The sequence below is a fragment of the Etheostoma spectabile genome, chromosome 2 (assembly GCF_008692095.1).
Source record: "Etheostoma spectabile isolate EspeVRDwgs_2016 chromosome 2, UIUC_Espe_1.0, whole genome shotgun sequence".
Lineage (NCBI taxonomy): Eukaryota > Metazoa > Chordata > Actinopteri > Perciformes > Percidae > Etheostoma > Etheostoma spectabile.
In genome coordinates, this window is record NC_045734.1 from 21,058,942 (window position 1) to 21,078,606 (window position 19,665).

At 38.3% G+C, this 19,665-nt stretch overlaps 1 protein-coding gene and 1 long non-coding RNA gene across 2 annotated transcripts; both read left to right on the forward strand.

Annotated features, from left to right (window-relative positions):
• The first annotated feature begins 1,405 nt into the window (after positions 1-1,405).
• On the forward strand, positions 1,406-18,852 carry LOC116697938 (uncharacterized). The gene is made up of 3 exons (XR_004334084.1): positions 1,406-1,417; positions 2,224-2,227; positions 16,421-18,852. It is a non-coding gene; the product is annotated as an uncharacterized LOC116697938 (long non-coding RNA).
• On the forward strand, positions 5,664-18,852 carry cxcl12b (chemokine (C-X-C motif) ligand 12b (stromal cell-derived factor 1)). The gene is made up of 4 exons (XM_032529568.1): positions 5,664-5,831; positions 8,622-8,739; positions 13,953-14,036; positions 15,734-18,852. Exons 1-4 carry the CDS (start codon positions 5,765-5,767, stop codon positions 15,771-15,773), a joined length of 309 nt encoding a protein of 102 aa, XP_032385459.1. The 5' UTR covers positions 5,664-5,764; the 3' UTR covers positions 15,774-18,852.
• Positions 18,853-19,665: the final 813 nt, after the last annotated feature.

The following is a 19,665-nucleotide window of genomic DNA, read 5'->3' on the forward strand; positions in this document are numbered from 1 at the left end:
ACAATATTAATTTAATTTAATCAGCGGTCCTTCCCCCTATCCCAAAATACACAGGCTACACAGTGTAGCCAGACCATACTCCAGCGCTAGTGAATGTGAGAATGTGAGGGGATCATCATCAAGTTTTAATACTGTCACGTAAGTAAATCCTCCCAAGGAGGACATAAAGGTTGAAGGTGTGAAAAAGAATTCACAACATCCAATAGTTGTTGAGACATTTAACTTAAAACCAAAAAATGTCAGGATGCCCTATTGCTCTATACATATATAAAATAGCTTTGAGTGCACATTGTGTGAAAAGTAGTTAGGTATTAACAACAAATAAATAAATATTGCACTGTAATGAAATTAAATGGTTAAGTACTGGATACTAAATAAATATTGCACAGTAATGAAAGGAAATGGTTAAATATTAGATATTGCACTGTATGAAATTGCACAGAATTCCAGTGTATTGCATAGTAGGAAGGAAGAAGAGAGTCCCGGGGCCGGACTGAAAGGGCTACAAAGAGTATTTTATTCATAACTGATTAACAGGTTTAACATCTTATGAATCCTCAACAAGTGTGTGTGTGTGTGTGTGTGTGTTGTGTGTGTTGTGTGTGTGTGTGTGTGTGTGTGTGTGTGTGTGTGTGTGTGTGTGTGTTTGTGTGTGTTTTCTCTGAGAGGCCAGCTGCTGAAGCTCAGAGAAAAACTTGCTAACTGATAACAGGGAACCCCCAAAAAACACATCACACACATCACACAACCATCCCCTCTATAACCGCCCCCTCCCCCCCACACACACACACACCTTGAACACCCAAAACCTCCTGTTTATCCTGTTTACAGAACCCTGCTTCAAATCACCACCATAAACACACACACACACACACACACACATTAGACTGTAAATCTGTCATATGTTGTAACAGAGCTCAGCCTAAAGTAGATGAGTTGACATAGTTTTAACTCAACACTTTTTCTCTTATGATCTAGCAGCTGATATTTGGTACTCATGAGAATTTTTCCATGTTGATTAGTGTGTGTTTACATGGCACATTTTGAGCCTCTCATTCAGCCCTGGCTGGGATTGTGAACTACTGTTTATCCAAGCCCAGTGAAGGGAAACCTTTCATCTGCCTTGCCACTATAAAATAAAACTGAGCACCAGACTCAAACTGCTGGACAAACACAATAAACTCTGGACCACAACCTAATCTCCACACAGAGATCCTAACAGGAAAGTCGGGATCTGCCGTTGCATTGGAGATTACCCAAAAGATTAGTCTGTGTTTATTTGGGTTGTTTTTTTCAATGGAGTGGCATTAAATACATTAATATTGTTAGGGTGGGTTTGGTGTGACACACCTGCTGATGAAAGATAATCATTGAAGTGGACAGAGTGCGTGTATTTCATACGTATGAACTTAAATGTGTATACTGTATGTTTTTTCAGAAATATTTTAACTTTTGTGTTACTTTACTTTCTTTACTTTCTAAGACTTTTCTTGTTAAAATTCACTACAAACCATTATTGGAAGAATGGCAGGAAAAAAGCAGGTTTGGCAAAGGTAAAAAAAAAAACATTCTGATGTATTTTCTGCTCATTTAAAACCCCATTAATTCCTATTTAACCACATCCTTATACATCCTGTTGTGATCAAGGCTTTGTTTTACAAGATACAATCCCATTTACAGTGAAAATAAAGAACTTTATTGCACCTAATAATCTTTATTTGACCAATTACGTAATTAAAATAGGATGCTGTCGATGCATGTGGGGACCTGATGCCAACCATCCACCCAGACCAAATACTCGTCTGCTCTCCATCATGTCCCTCATCATGGCAGCCATTTGTGCAAGCTCGTCTATCAGGACTGGTCCTCAACAACGACCTGTCAGCCTGTAACCCTATACAGGGACATGAAACACTGACCTTTGACCCCACGTGCGATACAAGTGGCAGTGTTGTCCCACAGGGCAGCGGTAAACGTGCCAAACACATTCCCGGCCACCATTGCAGCCGTGCTTCTGTGGCGTGTTAGCGCTGGAGCGGCTAAAACACTTTCGTCATTTGGTTTTCTGTCCCAGTAAATACAACTCTCAGCGCTGGGATGATGAGATTGACAAGGTTTAGGTAGTTTGGGAGTTTGGGGTTTATCCAAGCTAACTTATAAATGTTAGTGTTTGAGTGAAACATAATGCAGACTTATTTTATACTTCCAAACATCCCAAAATAGAAACGTTAGATCCATGTGGGAAATCCGAACATTGTGCGTTGAGGGTGTCGAGCACGAAGCCAGGTTGAGCTTCACTGTGAGGCACTGTGCTTGAGACCACATCTGTTTCCCAGCCGCCAGCTTTAAAAACCAGTACTGTGGTCCCTTTTAAAGCTCATAATCTAATACACAAATTACGTTAAAGAGTCAGTTCTTCCAAAATACAAAAAACACTTTTTTAACTTACCGTTGTTGGAATCTAGAGTAAGGTAGTTTTGGTTTTAATTGTCCAGGTTTTGAGATTTCTGTTTCAACTCTAACATAAGTGAATGGCATTTGTTTATAATTAATTATTAAGCAAAAAGCATCCTGGTTACTCTGGATAACAGATGACATTTTGCTAATGATGGGCCTTTGACCAAAACATTTCACCCAATAATTATTTCCCAGTGTGTCACCTTATTTCATTTATTCTTTTTTTTGCATTTGAAGACACACACAAGTATCTTTTGGAAAGCCTTGAGTCAAAAGCACAAACTCTTTCCCAGTTCTTTCATGTAGTTCCAGCAAAAACTGTTCACAATGTTGTATGTGGATAATCAAGATTAGACTGACACTGTTAAATAATGTTGCTGATGAATTATTTGAAAGGTCATTTTTCAATTCTCCACGAAACAAAATTCCATTCACCTCGATTACTAGGGAGGCAGCAGCAATCTCAAGTTTTTAAGTCTCAAGTCTGTGGCAAATATAAGCTGAACTACCTTTATGGCTAGATACTACTCAGCAAGTTAAGAGTAAGTTATGAAGTATGTACTTTATAATTTGCATGATTGTTTAGTAGCTAAAGAACAACACACAAATAACAAATAAAAAAAACTGTTGTCTGTTAGCTGATAACTGGTTTATGTGCTGTTGCTTGGGCCATAAAACAATAAAATCGCATTGTTTGTGTCAAAAAAGTAAATTCCTCTGAAGTAATTGGATGTTTGTCTCTTCACAGCTAACTTGCATCTCCCCACTGTTAATGGCTGTTATATTGGATGACTCTCTGGCTAACAGTAAACACCATCTCAGGTTTACAGCTTGCAGCAGGACTCAGACCTGCGAGTCCTCTCTCAGCACACCACCGTGGCATGGGCCAGTAAACTGCAGGGGAGGAGTTTCAGTGTATGAATTGACAGGCAGTCTTTAGCAATGTATGATTTTATTACTGGTGGTGCTGGTGATAGGGGGCTGCAGAGGAAGGTTGGGGGGGGTTGAATCACCTCCAACAGCTATGACAGGGAAAGCGTCAAGTTCTGGCATGAAGATCAGTTTCAGTCTACCAGCTGCTGGATTCAGTGCAGCGGAAAAGAGGGAAAGGAGACAAAGACATGCATAATTGGATGCATGTTTTCAGACACACACATGTATGTATAGACATGTACACACATGCATATCCTAAACTACCTGCACAGCAACATCTACACACACATCTGTGTCCCGTTACAGTGTTGCTCACTGTTTTAGTCCATTTTTCCAGAGGAAGTTGGAGGTTCTCCATCAGCTCTGCAGAATGAGTGCTTCAGAAACATGTGACAACTTCCAACTGTCCCTGAAGGCTTGTGTTTAATTCCCACCCGTCATGACACCCATTCTCTTGTTGCTGTGTGTTTGCCACATCTTATTATGTAAAAGCAGATATTCATGCGATCCAAAATCAGCACTGTTTATGTAACAAGGAGCCTGCAACGCATTCACAAGCTTATAACACTATGTAGTTTTATATACTAAATTGGCTTTTCTATAATATAGGTCCCTCCAACACTCGTTTTACACTCACTTCATCTGTTGCCCACAACACTGGAAATGTTAAAAGAATAGTGCAATATTTTGGGGTGTGCGTTTATTCACTTTTTTAGACAATTGGCTAATGTTGATACCACACCACTTTTTGCAAGCTAAATATAATAATGTGTATGTATTGCCCAAAATGCTGAGCAGTTCCTTTGCAATCACTTGAAATCACTTCATATGAATCCTAAAATGTTGCCTCACGGGTTGGGTTGTAAAAGAAAAAGAAATTCATGAGAAGTCGGAAAAATTACTATGTGGAATATATCCTTCATAAATGTTCATGTTTTTATTTCATTTTTCAGACATAATATGTCCACTAACTGCTAAATATTTTAAATTTATATACTTATACTTAGTTTATATGACTATTGATTATTGATCAACAAAAAAAGTACCATGGATTAGACTAAGTTACCTACAAATGTATATCTACTGTACATTAGGATATAATTCATTTTAACTGTTTATAAAGATTCATTGTTAGAGGGTCAATGAAATAAGGTCTGTATTTTCTGTTATGTAAAAGAAGGTTTTATTTTGAGTTATTTGAAAGAATCAGTAATAAGGTCTGACGATAATATATACAAAAAAAGGACTTGACAGATCTTTTTTCCATATGAATTTATGTAAGTTTCCAAAATTTGTCATTTACTCTACTTGTAAAAAAAAGGACTATAATCTGTTTTTCTTCTTCATCCTTTAGAATATAAATAAATACATAATTTAAAGCCATGAGGAGCATTGCATTTTGCCCTCACTTCCATTCATTATGACAACAACAGCATGGCAGAGGCTTCCTCTCCAAATACTCTATCAGCTTCAAAAAAAAAAAATCTTGGTCTGGGGATATCATCAGTCATTCACAATTAGTTTACATATTGAACCTTCAGTGATTCTCATTTTTGTATTAAACACAGGTTCTCCCAATCTCTTTCTAATCATACAAATCTAAACATTCCTTTACTTTACTAATAGTGTCATCAGAGAGCAGACAGTGAAACTGACAGGAAATCCAGAGGAGCAGACATTAACCAGGCGTCATGGATGGGAGCCGAGCCAGATGACAGGGAGTCAACAAGTGGGGAAAAGAGAAAGAGAGAGAGAGAGAGAGAGCAGTCTGTGTCCCTGTAAACAATAACACAACAATGTTAGTGCAACAGCAGGGAGTCCTGGCTCTGAAAACAGTCTGAGTGAGGACTCAGTATGTGTGTGTGTGTCTGTCTGTCTGTCTGTCTGTGTGCGCGCTTGTGCGTGTGTACGTGTGTGTGTGTCAGGTGGCAAGAAGTGGCGAATAAATTGAAAAAGGGGAAAGAAAAGGACGACAAAGATGATGAAATAGGCAAAAGAGCAACCCTAACAGAGAAAGTGAGACAAAAGGGAGAACTGGAAAGTAGGGAGAAAAAGAAAGATTTCCCCTCAGACTTTTCTCCTTGATTCCCAGCCAACACATTTACAATCGAGGAAGTCTCTGCTGACTAGCTGCTGCTCCCAATCCCCCCACCACCTTCCCTCACCTTCTCTCCTCCCTCCATGATGGGACCCACCCCCCGCCCTCCTGAGAAACTCCATCCCTCCTCCCTCTTCCTCTATCTCTCTCTCTCTCTCTCTCTTTTTCTCCCAGCTGAAGATTTAACACAGTCCAGAGCAGAGCTGGCAGTCACAGTTGTGCCCTGGATTGTAGCAGAGAGAGAGCAGCCCTCCTGCAGCCTGTTAGCCCACCACCATGGATGTCAAACTGCTGGCACTGATGGCTCTGCTGGCCGTGGCCACACATGTACCAACCTCCAATGGTGAGTCCAGGACGGACCGGATACTTTTTACGGTGCAGAGAGATTGTTGGTTTGATCTTGTTTGAGGGTTTTCACTGATTCTTGCTTGATGGAATGTTGTTACATGAGATGTTTTAGTCTTAAAGCAACAAGTCCTCCAAACCACATTAAGATGGGGAGGTCTGAATGCTGAGGCTTTTAACATTTGGATCATATTAGTCTTGGCTGTGTATTTTTTTTACGTGTAGATTCAGTCTATTTTAGAAAATCAGGTGAATGTCTGAAATTTAAATAAAGATGAACTACTCGTTCATTATCCAACTTTAACTTTTGACATTGTTGCTAGTTCTCTGTCTCTGTTCATTCATCTTAAAGGTGATGGATTGATGGTTCATGAGTTTAATTAGCTTCAGACAAGAACGATACCATTTTAAATATCTTGTCTCACTTGTTGCTGTTAAACTCCAGCACTTTGATGTCCTGCTTTGATTTAGTTCTCACATTTTTTTCAGGCATGGAATAATGGTTTTAAGAGAGTAGACTTTTCATCCAAAACGATTCATCCACCATTTCCCTGTATTGAATAAATGATTATTGAATAGCTCAAACAATTAGTCGATTAGTCAATAAGTCAGTGTACAGAAACTCAATCTGCAACTATTTCGACAATTGATTGATTGTTTTTTGCTGTTTAATTTTTTTTTTATAGCAAATTGAATGTATTCAGATTTGGGACTGTTGATCTTAAAAAAACCTGCAAATGGGAAAAGGGCTGTGAGAAATTTTGAATTGTGATATATTATAGGCCAAAACGAATAATTTAGAAAATGATCAGCAGATTAATCAATTATGAAAATATTTCATGCTGAGTTAATTGCAGCCGTTGATTTCTGGTACGGAAGTCAAATCGCAATACATATTATATTGACTGTTATCAGTCATCGGCATTGCTACTGCAGCTTTTTGTAACATTTTAACGGATTCATTTAAATAATAATAATAATGATAATAACAATAATAAATAAAAATAATAATAATAATAATAATAATAGATTTAGAATGATGCAATATTTCATTATATTCAGTATTTTGGTCTATAATCCTTCACGTACCACAGTAGGAGGTCAGTTTCCACAGTGACCCCACATTAATCTCCCACAAGGTAACCTTGGTAGGTGACAGAAGGGTGCTGAGTCGCCTGGCCTTGCGTTATGCTAAGCTTGTTGTTTCGGCCCCAGTAAGACCCCTGGTTGCATATTAAAGAGTTAGGTCTAAATGTGTGTATTTGTCTTTTCCCTTTGCTTTCTTTTAATTAGTTTCTAATCAGGGATAAGCAATGCGGCAGTGATAGCAGTAGATGCTCGCCTCTGGCCTCGGTGCTGCGTGCTGCATAATGATCCCTTAGTTTGCATGAGAATAGACCCTGAATGGGTGTGAATCATTAGGCTGATATTACTCAGGATTTAGCCATTTGTGGCAACACATTTGGTGTTGCATTACAAACATGCATATCATTAGTTTGTTGGTTGATTCTGTACGTCTGTTACACATGATGCACTGGTTTAATTCATTTAGTTTTTTATCTGGGCAGGGAATGGCTGATACAAAGAATGAGTTGTTGCAAAACCAACATCTGCTCTGTGAACTTTTCTAATCATTTCTTGACACACACTGCAGCCTCAATGAAGCATTTTCCCCTTCAAACCAGTTGAATGTAATTGATAGTTAAAGTGTTATTGTAGGTTGTTTTCACTGACATTTTTACAACCATCATAATTTCTTTGGAAAATCTATCAAATGTATTTCAGTTTTTTTAGGGCAAATTAAGTCCAAATCAGTTTGTAATTGCGTGTACTTGGAGTTACTTGGGTGCATTTGTGGTCCTCTGGCCCCCCCACAAACCTCCATGGAGGCCCAGGGGTGATTTGTAATCATTTTAAGAATGTCCTTGAGGTGACTTTTTCTCAGAGGCTGTTGATGCCGTCTGAGCCGCAGAGTGCTCTTTCATAAAAGGAGCAAATATTGGAAATTGAATGTAGAGGACCCTTCTCCATTAGAGTGGCTGGGCTGAATGCTCAGGGAGTGAAAAGCTGAAATTCTGCATGTGTGTGTGAGTGTGACTGGTCAAAAAAGGGCTAATCTCTTTTTAATGAACATGTTGTTCAGAGCAATAGCAGGTAAACTCATACGTTCCCATGCTTTGTAAAATCTTGTTACAGTAGATTAAACATGCTTATAATTCGTCCGCCGAGGGAAGTCAAGCATTTCATCACAACGGAAATGAAGTAGAAGCTACTGTGTTTGGATTGTAATTTAAATTGATGTAAACATGTACAATTTCAAATAAACCAAAATTAACCCATCTCTGTTTCATGAACAATGAAACGTTTAAGTTGTTTAAAAGACAAAAACATATAGCAGTCACTTTATCTACTTCTGCTTAAATATGGTCAAAACCTTTAGATCAAAATAGGTTTTCTTATTCAACAAACTTGCATTGTGCAACTTCAAGTGTCCAGCCACACTAAACAAATAACAATAGTGTGTGTGTGTGTGTGTGTGTGTGTGTGTGTGTGTGTGTGTGTGTGTGTGTGTGTGTGCGTGCGTGGGGTGTGAGTGTGTGTGTGATCCTCTACACATGAAAGCTTGTTGTAAAGCTCATCTTGCCCTCATGCTGATATGAAACGAGTCTTAGGCCCATATGAAAAGTTCAAAGTAATTTTAATTTCATAATACTGCTGTTGTGCCTTGTTTAATATATTTCTTACAAATCACTGAGAGCCGAATGTTTTCCCTGTTGTGTGTTTGCAGCAAAGCCCATCAGTCTGGTAGAGCGGTGCTATTGTCGTTCAACCCTCAACACGGTTCCTCAGCGCTCCATCAAAGAGCTCAAGTTCCTCCACACACCCAACTGCCCCTTCCAAGTCATGTGAGTGGATGATTGTAAAATTATTGTAGTAATTAACTTGAAGAAATGTATTTCCCCATGCACACGGTTGATGATCATTTAAACAATTCTGTCACTTGTCAAGCTCTTTTGTGTTCATTATTTTAGATGTTGGTGTATGGTGAATTTCAAAAGCTGTGTCACATCAATGCTGCCTTAAAAAGTGAAATCAAGCTTCTAGTTTTTTGCCAAAACATTGATTGTGCTTTTGGTCTGACAAAAAACTTTCAGGGACTTTAGGGTCTTTGTTTTTACTGAATGTCCATGTGTATAGGTATAAAATATATAACCAACTAATTTGTGTCTGGACCTCGTTGGGTCCATGCACAATGCTCACCTGGACAAGATGCCCCCTTGATTAGCCCATGTATCTGAATGCAGCACGCCTAGGCATCATGTGTGGAAATCAGTAGCTGAGACGTAACGTAAAGTCTGTAATGTCTCATTTTGAGAATAATTCCACCTGGCACTAAACCTGTCATTGACTACAACAGTGCAACTGGAATCAAGATGATCTCAACTTAGTGTATATGATTTCTTTGCTGTGCTTGTGCGAGTGATTTTGCTTGTGAGGAATCCTGTGTCACAATAGGGTCATATTTGCATTGTTAACTGGTTTACCAGTCTGCCTTATCTGATGACCCTTTTTAGAGCCTCTGCCTCCTAAAAAGTCAACTAGTGTGCTGATATTTTTTTTTTTAAGTAAAGGCACTGAATTGATCCTTGATTTACTTTAGATTATTATTATTTTTGATAAAGCCATCTTTTTTTTCAGGCCTGTGTTATTTCACATAATCCTTGGTATAGGCCTGGTGCGTCACTATCCTTCTTTTTTCACTTTTTTACTTTTATTTTATTTTATTTCCAACACTTTTCACCATAACTTGGTATATAAAATAACCATATAATAATACACTTCTTAACTAAAAACACAGAGAGTGGATATGTGAAGCATGATGTTAATATCCTTCTATTCTTTCCCTAATGAGAGGCCTGAGTTTAAAACAACACAATCCTCTCAGAAAGAGGAAAGCAATGACGGCCGGAGCTCGAGGGGGCCATTTAAGTTTTGCAAAGGAAGCAATAATTAAGGGTCAAAGACATTACCTTTGTATTTCTGCTGACCTCCTGTGTCCCACATCCACTTTTTAAAATTTATTTCCCGCCTCAAACTGCCCAGCAACATTAAGAATAATGTCACTAGTCTTGAACACATTAACTAAAAAGCCTCATTCATTTGTTTGCTATAGAAAACGGGACAGCAGAAGCCTCACAACCAAAAGGCTTAAAGGCTGTGGGGCTTCTGCCAAAAAGGGAGGGGCCTTATGACTGTTAGAAGGGGTAAGCGAATGGCAAAAGGTCAGAGAGGACACACAACGCTCCAGCTGGGACTCAAACTCCATCTAACCTCCCTCCACAAAACTGGCAGAGGAGTCAAGAAGTCACTCAAGCAGGCGAGGAGCCAGCAGAGTTGCTCCGATATCTCGATTGAGGCAGATGAGAAAAATCTGGTAATCCTATACCTTATGTCCCCCCTCCCCCCTCTGTCCTGCGTCCTGTCGTGTGCACTCACCCCCCGCCCGCCCTTTCCCGACCATCCCAGCATGCTGTTGGTATTTACTTGCTGTGAAGTAATTACTACCTGCTGCTTGTGGAACTCCGGCCCTCAAATTCCATCCAAGTCAATTAGGGTTTAGGCTCTCAGTTGATCATCCAGACAAGCAGACTGATAAACAGGATGAAGGGAGACACATCTAAACAGCAGAGAGCTCCTGAGCGGATGAGCGGGCAAACCCTAATAAAATAAAAGAGGAGGGGAAGACGGGGACATCCCCAGAGGAACAGCAAACACAGATCCAGTTACTGAGCTGTTTGGCCTCCAGACTCAGATGTTAGTTTGAGGGATTTGGAGATGATGCTTGGATGGATGCTCCTTAACTGCTCTTTTAGGTTTAGGGGCCATTTGCTCATTCACTCGTGTGTGTGCATCTAAATGGGGTGAGGAACAGGGGAGGTGGCATATTAAAGGGGTAGCATAGGGTGGAGGAGAGTGTGGGGGTTTAAATTGAATCCGAAAGCATGGAAGAGGGAGCAGGGAAGGGGGAGCAGTGAGGGGTCGCAGAGGAATGTGTTTAATTTGCAGAGTGGTGTGACAGAGAGATAGAGGGAGGAGAAAGAGGAACAGTGAGGAGAGACACCTCTTCAGTCGTTGACTCTCATACACAACCTTTTGCCACCGAGGTGTGAGATCCACATCTTTGGGGGTGGCGAGACTCTGCTGCCTGTTTGGCCCAGCTCTCCATCAAGAGGCCAGACATCACTCACAAGAACCCAGACTCTCTGCAGCCACAGAGCTGTTCATCATAATGTAATCGTTCTGAAATCTCTGCAGCTCCTGCTTTAGTCTTATTCCGTAAATTCGATCCTGGAGAGTAAATATCAATAAACAGCTGAGTTAGGGCTGAGCAATATGACGATATGTGTCGTCAAAATGAGATAAAAATATCTGTTAATATCTTTTAAATATCTAAAATCTATAAAAAAAAACAGCAGCCAAACTCCTTTACAACAATATTTACGTCAAATGATCCCTGCACATCCTTTTCATTTTGCACTAAAGTTTTCCAAAATATTCAGTTCATTAAATACAGTATATAAAAATAAATGAAATTTTATCACAAAAAAGATTTTGTTAAGTATTTCCTTCACTCAGAAGTATACAAAAATAGGCTTTACCATGTGGTTATTTCATAAGAACTATTTATTTTTTCTACTGAATGATGAGAAAACACTTATATTGTGATTGATATCGTTATCAAGTTATTTGACCTCTATTGGGAGAGAAGATTTTGGCCATGTTGTCCAGCCGTATACTGAGCTACCCAATTTTTGGGTTTTGCAGTTTAATTAAAGAAAAAGCAGGTCAAGTTCTCAGTTTTTGTATTTTACTCTCTTGAAATAAACGACCAAAATGCAATCATTATTTAAAATTATCAAACTTTTTGATGTATTTAAAAAAATTTAAATTGTAAATAAATAATATTTTTATTTAATGATAAATAAATAAACTGTTTTTATTTGAACTACCTTCAATCCAATGTGAGTAACATTTATAATACAATCCTCTAAAAGATTTCATCCCATAAACAACCCAAACAGCACCATAAAACAACCCAGTAGTGATAGAAAACATATCCGGCCTTTTGGATGTTTTACTATAAGAGGACTTAAGATCATATGAAAAGTCCTCCACCCTCATTACAATTTGTTTTTCCTTTGCCTAAACAACTCTGTTAGGAGTTTAAGCTGTTTTCCAGCATCCTAAAATAAGTGTGACACGTATAACATAGCTTTTAGAGGTATCCCTAAAATAAACAAGGAGCCAGGATCACTCATATCTTTTAACCCTTTTTTTGATATTTATGAACGTCCGTTGTATTCAAGACATTTCCAAATGAGTTGCTACAAAGCTAATTAAGACTATCAGCTCCACACAACTCTCTCTGTATTTCTCAGTGCGGCTATGTTCAGAAGATTGTGGAGTCCGTGCAGAAACTCAAGTGAAGATAATGACCTCTTCTGAAAAGTCCATCGTGTTTTTTTAATCCTCTGTGTCCTCCTTGGTTACTAGCAACTGCGTGGGGGAGGGGTGGTGGTGGTGCGTGATCAGGGAAGGCTTGTATCATGTGGACGAGCCAAGAGTTTTGTTGTGAAAGCTTAGAATTCCTCATTCCACAGATGTAAGCACTACAGGTTTAAACCTACAACCAGTCTGACCAAAATGCTTTCCCCAATTAACTCTACATCAAACTGTGGGTTGAGATGTTTGGTGTGTGGTGTAAAAACAGCAGTATAAGCCACACAGTACAGAGTTATTGGCCATGTGAACCTCAGTTGTGCCTGAGTGGAAACTGAGAGCTGTGATTTTTCACCGCCAACCGGTGGGTGACCGCCTGTTATGTGCAGTAATCCTCTGGTGTTCAGCTTGGAAGTGTTGAAGGATGTGCTGAGGCTTTTAGAGCTTAGCTGAGGTGTTTCTGAGCTCAACGTTCATAAACCATTTCAGATGTTATCCTGACATTATGTGCTCATTTCAACATCGAGATCCTTTGATTTATTCAACAGGAGTAAATAGCCTGTAAATAAAGCAGATCTTTTTATATTTTATGTCATAATTTGCACTAACAAAGGGTATTATATCATATTTGGTCAAAATAACGCAGGTTAGCTGATGTCATATTGAGCAGCAGCAGTGTGATTCATTTGATCTTGACATTAAGGTGAAAACTTGTTAGATCCTCAGGTTTTAACTGGGATGTGTTGTAAGACGAGGGTTTAGTTGAGTTTTTGTTGAAGTGGGCTTTCATGAAAAATAAATAAAATGAATGTGATTTATTAGCCACAAGTTAAATATATACCTTTAGAGCATTATCAGCATCTGCAACTTAAACAATATCACCTCCCAAACAGACACAGTAAAACCCTCTTCATAATGCTTTGGGGAGTTATAAATCTTACTTATGGAACATTTAGGTTTGAAAGAACCTCGGTGTGTTTAACTTTAACAACTCCAATTAGCCTGAATTGTACATTTCATCCCAACATTATTCAATTACAGGCTTTTTAGCCAATTTTTAGCCAATTCACCAATGTTGCAAGAAGCCACTTTTCATTAATTTCATCAACTTGCAGAGGATGGAAATTTACTTGAGAAAAGTCAAAATAAGAATTTGTCACCTTGTATTCTAACTTCGGAAAGATCAAATGTGATAGACAGACATAAAATAAAATAACACCCGTGTGGCCCTTTGGAGAAAATGCCCAAATAGAACCCAATAGAGCCAACTAAGGAACTTGAATCAGGTTCTTTAAGGATGTGTTTAAAAAATGCCAGTCAAGTTTCTTTGAGGTTACTGAGAGGTCTTGTTACACTTTTGTTAACCACACACCTAATACAATAGATCCAATCTCTGTACTGTAAGCCATCACCGAAGTTTGGCTACAAAAAAACTCCCAGGTGAAAATATTCTCCAGTACAGAGTTTGAATCAGACTAAAATACTTTCCCTCCTCTCTATCTCTACTGCTCCTGCTTCACGAGAAGTATAGAAGGTATATTCACAGTGCAGTACTTTATTGCAGAAATTCTCTGAATGTGGCGTCTAATCCCTCATATTCTACTCTTTTCTTACACAGTGCCAAGCTGAAGAACAACAGGGAAGTTTGCATCAACCCGGAGACCAAGTGGCTGCAGCAGTACTTAAAGAACGCCATTAACAAGTAAGACAAAAACCCTGCTCACTCTCTCTGTGCAGACAAAAACATCACTGACAGAAACAGACATGAAATGAAGCCGTCTTCTCTGCTGAATTTAGAGCCTACAAAGAAGAAATAAACCACAAATGACCATTTCACAGTTTCCTGCCGACAATTACTTTCTGACATCCCTGACATGGTTGATGTAAGCAGCAGAGTTATCATCTGCGAAATAATTAGCATCGAGACAGAATAGTGGTTCCTTTTTTCTCATAAGCATGTTTCTGTGACTTCAGAAGACCACGGAAGAATCAAATCATCATTTTTACCCTCTCAGCTCGCTCATTGTTAAGGCACCAAATCATTTGTTTACAGTATTTTTAACATTATTTTTTCATTCCTAAGAAGCATTTCATAAATTTTTTTCATCACTATTTGTACGTGAGTGACAAAGTCGTCCCGGTTGGGATGCAGCGTTGTGAGTAAAAACTATTCATAGTAAAAACTGCACAGCTCATTCAATTTTTAATGAGCTGTGCAGTAAAAATGTGTGCATTCCTCATGAAAATAAAAAATGTTCCCAATATGTCTGCCGGTGATCATAGCCAGGCTACATGTCTGCTTCTTAATACACCATAAACAGCTGATGCACAATGTGATAAAAAACAATTAAGTAATTTTTGAGGATTTACAAGATATTGTTTGTGTTACGTAATGAAGGACCTGCATGAATACAGAAGTGCGCTACAATAAAAATTAAATTATCCAGGGAGTTATCGCAGATTATTGGAGCCGGCATGTGATCACACAGCACATACTGTAGAGAATGGAGTTACACATCATGACTGTTGAGCCTTGTTTCAAGCCTGTCGTTTGTGTGCGTTTGTGTGTTTATGTGTTTGTGTGTGTGTGTGTGTGTGTGTGTGTGTGTGTGTGTGTGTGTGTGTGTGTGTGTGTGTGTGTGTGTGTGTGTGTGTGTGTGGAGGCCATGTAGAAATGCAGTCTCCTGTCTTCACATCAAAGGAAATCCCAACTTGAATTCTTCTCATTTCAAACCTTTCTTTTAGCATGGCTGCTTCTTGTCAGCATCACCCTCTTTCATTTTACGTTACAGTGACACATACATTATATACACATTTTATGATGTTCAACCATCCAAACTGTTTGCCAACACCTGAGGCCCCTAATATGTCCTTGACCGCTCTGCTATGTGCGGCACGTGCCCCGCTGCACATTCTTATCCCATGGTAGAAAAGATTTACATTATCAATCCTGTGCCCTAGAAATCACTTTTGTATGCCACACATATTTTTCCAATTACTTTTTTGAAAGGAATCCTTGTTGCTGCCTGGACTGTGTACCCAGGTAACATTTTTTTTTATGTAGTAAGCATTACATGCATGTACCACACGCAACTCAGAAGGAGGAGGTTGGGGAGACAAGGGAGAATGAGGGGAAATATTAGAGCTGTAAGTGTTAATTGGTTAATTAAATGTTTGTACTTGGCCAGACTAATTATCAACCAACATAGGTAAGGGTTAAAACTGCAGGACATCGTGTTTGAACATACCACTAGATTTGATTTGATTTCATAGCAACATACTCAGTTAATTTATTGGTGCTGTACAGACTTTCCCATCTGTTCAAGCAAAAGAATAGATGCAAAGATCTTCTTTTCTTTTTGTGCTAATAAATACTCATCATTCTATATCTTTCTCCAGGGTGAAGAAATCTAGAAGACGCAATAACAAGAAAACCTAAACATAAAGGGAAGATATGCATGTTGTCAGGCCTGGCATCCTTAGCATGGGTCGAGCCTGTGTACCTCCCTGTCACTGCCATGGATGTATGTAAACAAGCTGTATCTACCTGTCCACCAGTCTGGACCGCTTGCAGAACCAGCACTTCACCGCCAAAGCGTGTCTTCCCCAGCACCGCCACCAAACCTTCTGTACACCCACGTAGTCACGTCCATCTCTCCATGTTAGCACCAGGTGCAATTATACCTGGAAATGATGGAGCACATGCTAATGTCAGTTACATGTGTGTGAGTTATGGGCATGTGTGTGTGTCTGTGTGTGTTTGTGTGTGTGTGTGTGTGTGTATGTGCGTGTGTGTTTGTGTGCCTATAGTCTTTCCTACTTCACACAGTCTGAGAGGAACAATTTCAGCTTTCTGTCTCACACAATGCTTTGTGCTACCCTCACGTCATGTCAGAATCATTCTCCTGTAAGGAAATTAGGATTGGGATTTTGTTGGTTGGTCATGTCTTATATGTTAATCATGGTTTTGCAAACTGAAGAGGTGTGAACCAAGTCATTTATTATCACAGTAACATCTCCATGTATACTATTTTTAAAAGGAGTGACTACTCTCATTTCAATGTATTTGGGATAGAGATGTTACAGACTTTGCTCTGGTAAGAAGTGAAAGTGGCATTGCTCCATGACTGAGGGGTCATGGGCAGTAACAGAGGCTGGTTAATGGTGATAACCCTTCACAAGCAGTGACCAATCAGGACAGGCCATGCTACAGCAATATCTTGAATTGTTTTTAAGTCGCTCCACCATCAGCAACAAATTAGATGGAAGCTTACACACACTGCTAAGAAACCAGCACTGATTTTGTGGTGCTACATATTTATAAGTGATCAGAGCCATTGACAGAATTATACTTCACTGTTTATTTTATGCAAGATTTAACAAGGGATGTCGTGACCTCTATGTCTCATATGAAACACAATTACGTTTTTTTTACCAGTCATAAAATATTTAAAGTGCTGTTGTTATGAAAAATTAAAATAGAAAGCTGATGTTATGCTAAGGCCTTGATATATACAGTACTGTAACAAAATGAAACACTAACCGTATCAATGCAGCTGTTTTTGTGGATTTAACATATCAGTAAACAGAGACCAAATATTAAAACAGTAACACATGCTACATGAAGAAACCCGTGAACCTCAAAAAGCATGACTTTCAATTTCATTCATTGTAAGAAAAACGTAGATCATCATCATTTTTAATCTTTCACACCTTATCAAAGGATGCTATAGGCAAATGTATATCATGAAAACAGAGCAATTCATCTGCAGTATTTTCATGCCAACACCTGTCCTTGGTAGGAATGAAAAGCTACTAACTTGTCGCATTAAACAGCTGAACGATAAATATCACAAAGGGAATGTTCACGGTGGCAAAAAGATTTTCTTTTATATATACAGTATGTATTTGAGCCACTTTATTATCAAATGTGTCTTTTAAATGTTATTGTTTTATTTTTATATTGTGTATAATCTTACTAAATGCTTTTTTAATGCAGTGTACAGTAGGCATGCAGCTACTAAATGAAGGCTATGGTCCTTTAAATGCGAGAAACAGTATTAAGCTTAATTTTTAAGGTTCCATGCAATACTTCACAGATATGTAATAGTATGCAACACTTAAATGACATTTTTAATTTTTTTAACTTTACAATATAAATGGAAAAATTAAGCCAAACACATCAAATATACCGTCAAAAATGTCGTCCTCCTGGTTTGTTGTTTTCCCAATATTGTTTCCTTATCAACCTATCTGAGATGTAACAATGATGAACTGTATGAAATCTGTGAACACAGTGATTTAAATCAAAAGTTGCTTTCATTGTGTCACATGAGTCAAGAAACTATTCCGCCCACCAGTCGACCCCATCGAACACTTGATTAAATTTGTAATAGTTTTACTGAGGTTGATGTATTATGTGTCAACAGAGCTGCAGAGCCAAAACAGAACAAACCTTTACGTTGAGATCCAAGCGACCCACATGTGCTTTCAATCTGGACACTCCCAGCACCCCACAGGCTTTTCTTTTCACTTTCACTCAACTGCTGTCATGCAACACTTCCTTTTTTTCCCTAAAATTGAAATGCACATTGTGTTTGGTTGTAGTCATTTCTTTGGTCTATGTTTTGTTTTGTTTTACACGGTCTATTTGCTGAGTTCCTGAACACAGTTGATACTCATATCAAATTGGAGCAAATGGTGCAATAATCCTGTAAGTGTAATTCACTTTCCATTAAGGTAATAGAAGTTAATGGACATTCATTTTATGTGATTATACTCATTTCTTTGAACACATTGCTAAATAAGATAAAATGTTCCTGTTTTCAAATGCACTGACATGCAAAGACAAAAGTCTCCTTTCATTTATTACACCTCCATCCATTCCCACATTACTTTATTAACTATAGAGTTACATCAAAGATTGCATTACTTCTTTAAACTTCAACCTTTTCTATGTATAATGAGATAATTATCTCAATGACACAAAAAATATTTTGCATTACAGTACATGTGGAAACACTTTATTAACCGCACTGTTTCATGACGGATTCATGTTAATGAAATACATATGTAATAACAAGTAATTAGTTTTATTAATTAGACTTTAAGTGATTTTATGTTTAGTACAGTGGCCCCTGTGGAAACATTTAACCCTTGCAGTGTTACTGCCACTGTCACTGCATAAACTATTTAGTGTAATTAAATTGACAAACACATAGACTTCTTTGTCTTTGTGAAAATAGAGCTTTTACAAAAAATATTGTATGTGTATTATTTGGAACAAATACACATTCAGGTTCACATGTATCTCCACTAGTGAGTTTATAATCAAAGTATGTTGTACTTTGGACCCCGAGACAATGTGAAACATTTCTTTTGAGGCAGCTTCTGACACATATCCTTCATGCACGCAAAATAATAGTATTATTCTCTGTATTGTCACTGTTTTCAAACCAAGAGGCAGTATGTTAGGTATGATACTCAATCCCTTTTTCAATAAAGTCATATAAAATAAACTCAGTTTCATGCCTGTATTTTATCTGTCAAAAACTGTATTCATTTATAATTTATAATATATGATTTAAAGCTATAAGTGTCCCTTTAAGGGGCAGAGAGGTCCTAGATAGACCGTTGGCTTATTAAGTTATTATACCTGACCTCAGGGCTGTAGCACTCTAGTCTGGACAAGATCCTTTTGTGTTGTCTCGGACTTGGACATTGGACTCGCCAAATATTCAGGTTGGTCTCGACCGAGTCCAGCACTATTTACTTTTATTCCATAGTAACTTCCTCCTTCAAAACAAAACCATTGATGAAGCGCCCTTGTTCAGAAAAGGTATATGTTTAATTCAAAATCCATTTCAAACAGGCATTGAGATTAGTTGACTGGTACACGCCTTGCTGCATCATATACCTTAATCATACGGTATCAGTTATTTTTATTTTGGCCACAGACACAATGTCAGTGAGCATTTTGTACCATGAATTATTTAGGAAAAGTAATAAGTTCAAGAATGGGAACATTTCCATTTTACATTTTAAGTAAATAATATGGCCTAATTTGATCCTGTGGTGTGTTACTCTTCACTTGATTTTTTATTATTACAAATAATAAAGAAAAATTATCATCTTTATTTAGACGGTATACTGTCTCTCACGTGACATAAATAATAAACAAGTAAGTGGTGTTTTTTTTTTCTGTCTCTGTATTGACTGTCTCTCATTTGGACTCGGTCTTGACTTGGACTTGAACCTCTTTGGACTCGGTCTCGACTAGTCCTGGTCTTGGACCTGTTTTGGATTTGACAAAGGTCAACTTGACTACAGCC

Coding starts and splice junctions, on each gene's coding strand:
- cxcl12b (XM_032529568.1), top strand. CDS start 5,765: ATGGATGTCAAACTGCTGGCACTGATGGCTCTGCTGGCCGTGGCCACA. Junction 8,740..13,952: donor AACTGCCCCTTCCAAGTCAT/GTGAGTGGATGA, acceptor TTTCTTACACAG/TGCCAAGCTGAAGAACAACA. Junction 14,037..15,733: donor TTAAAGAACGCCATTAACAA/GTAAGACAAAAA, acceptor ATCTTTCTCCAG/GGTGAAGAAATCTAGAAGAC.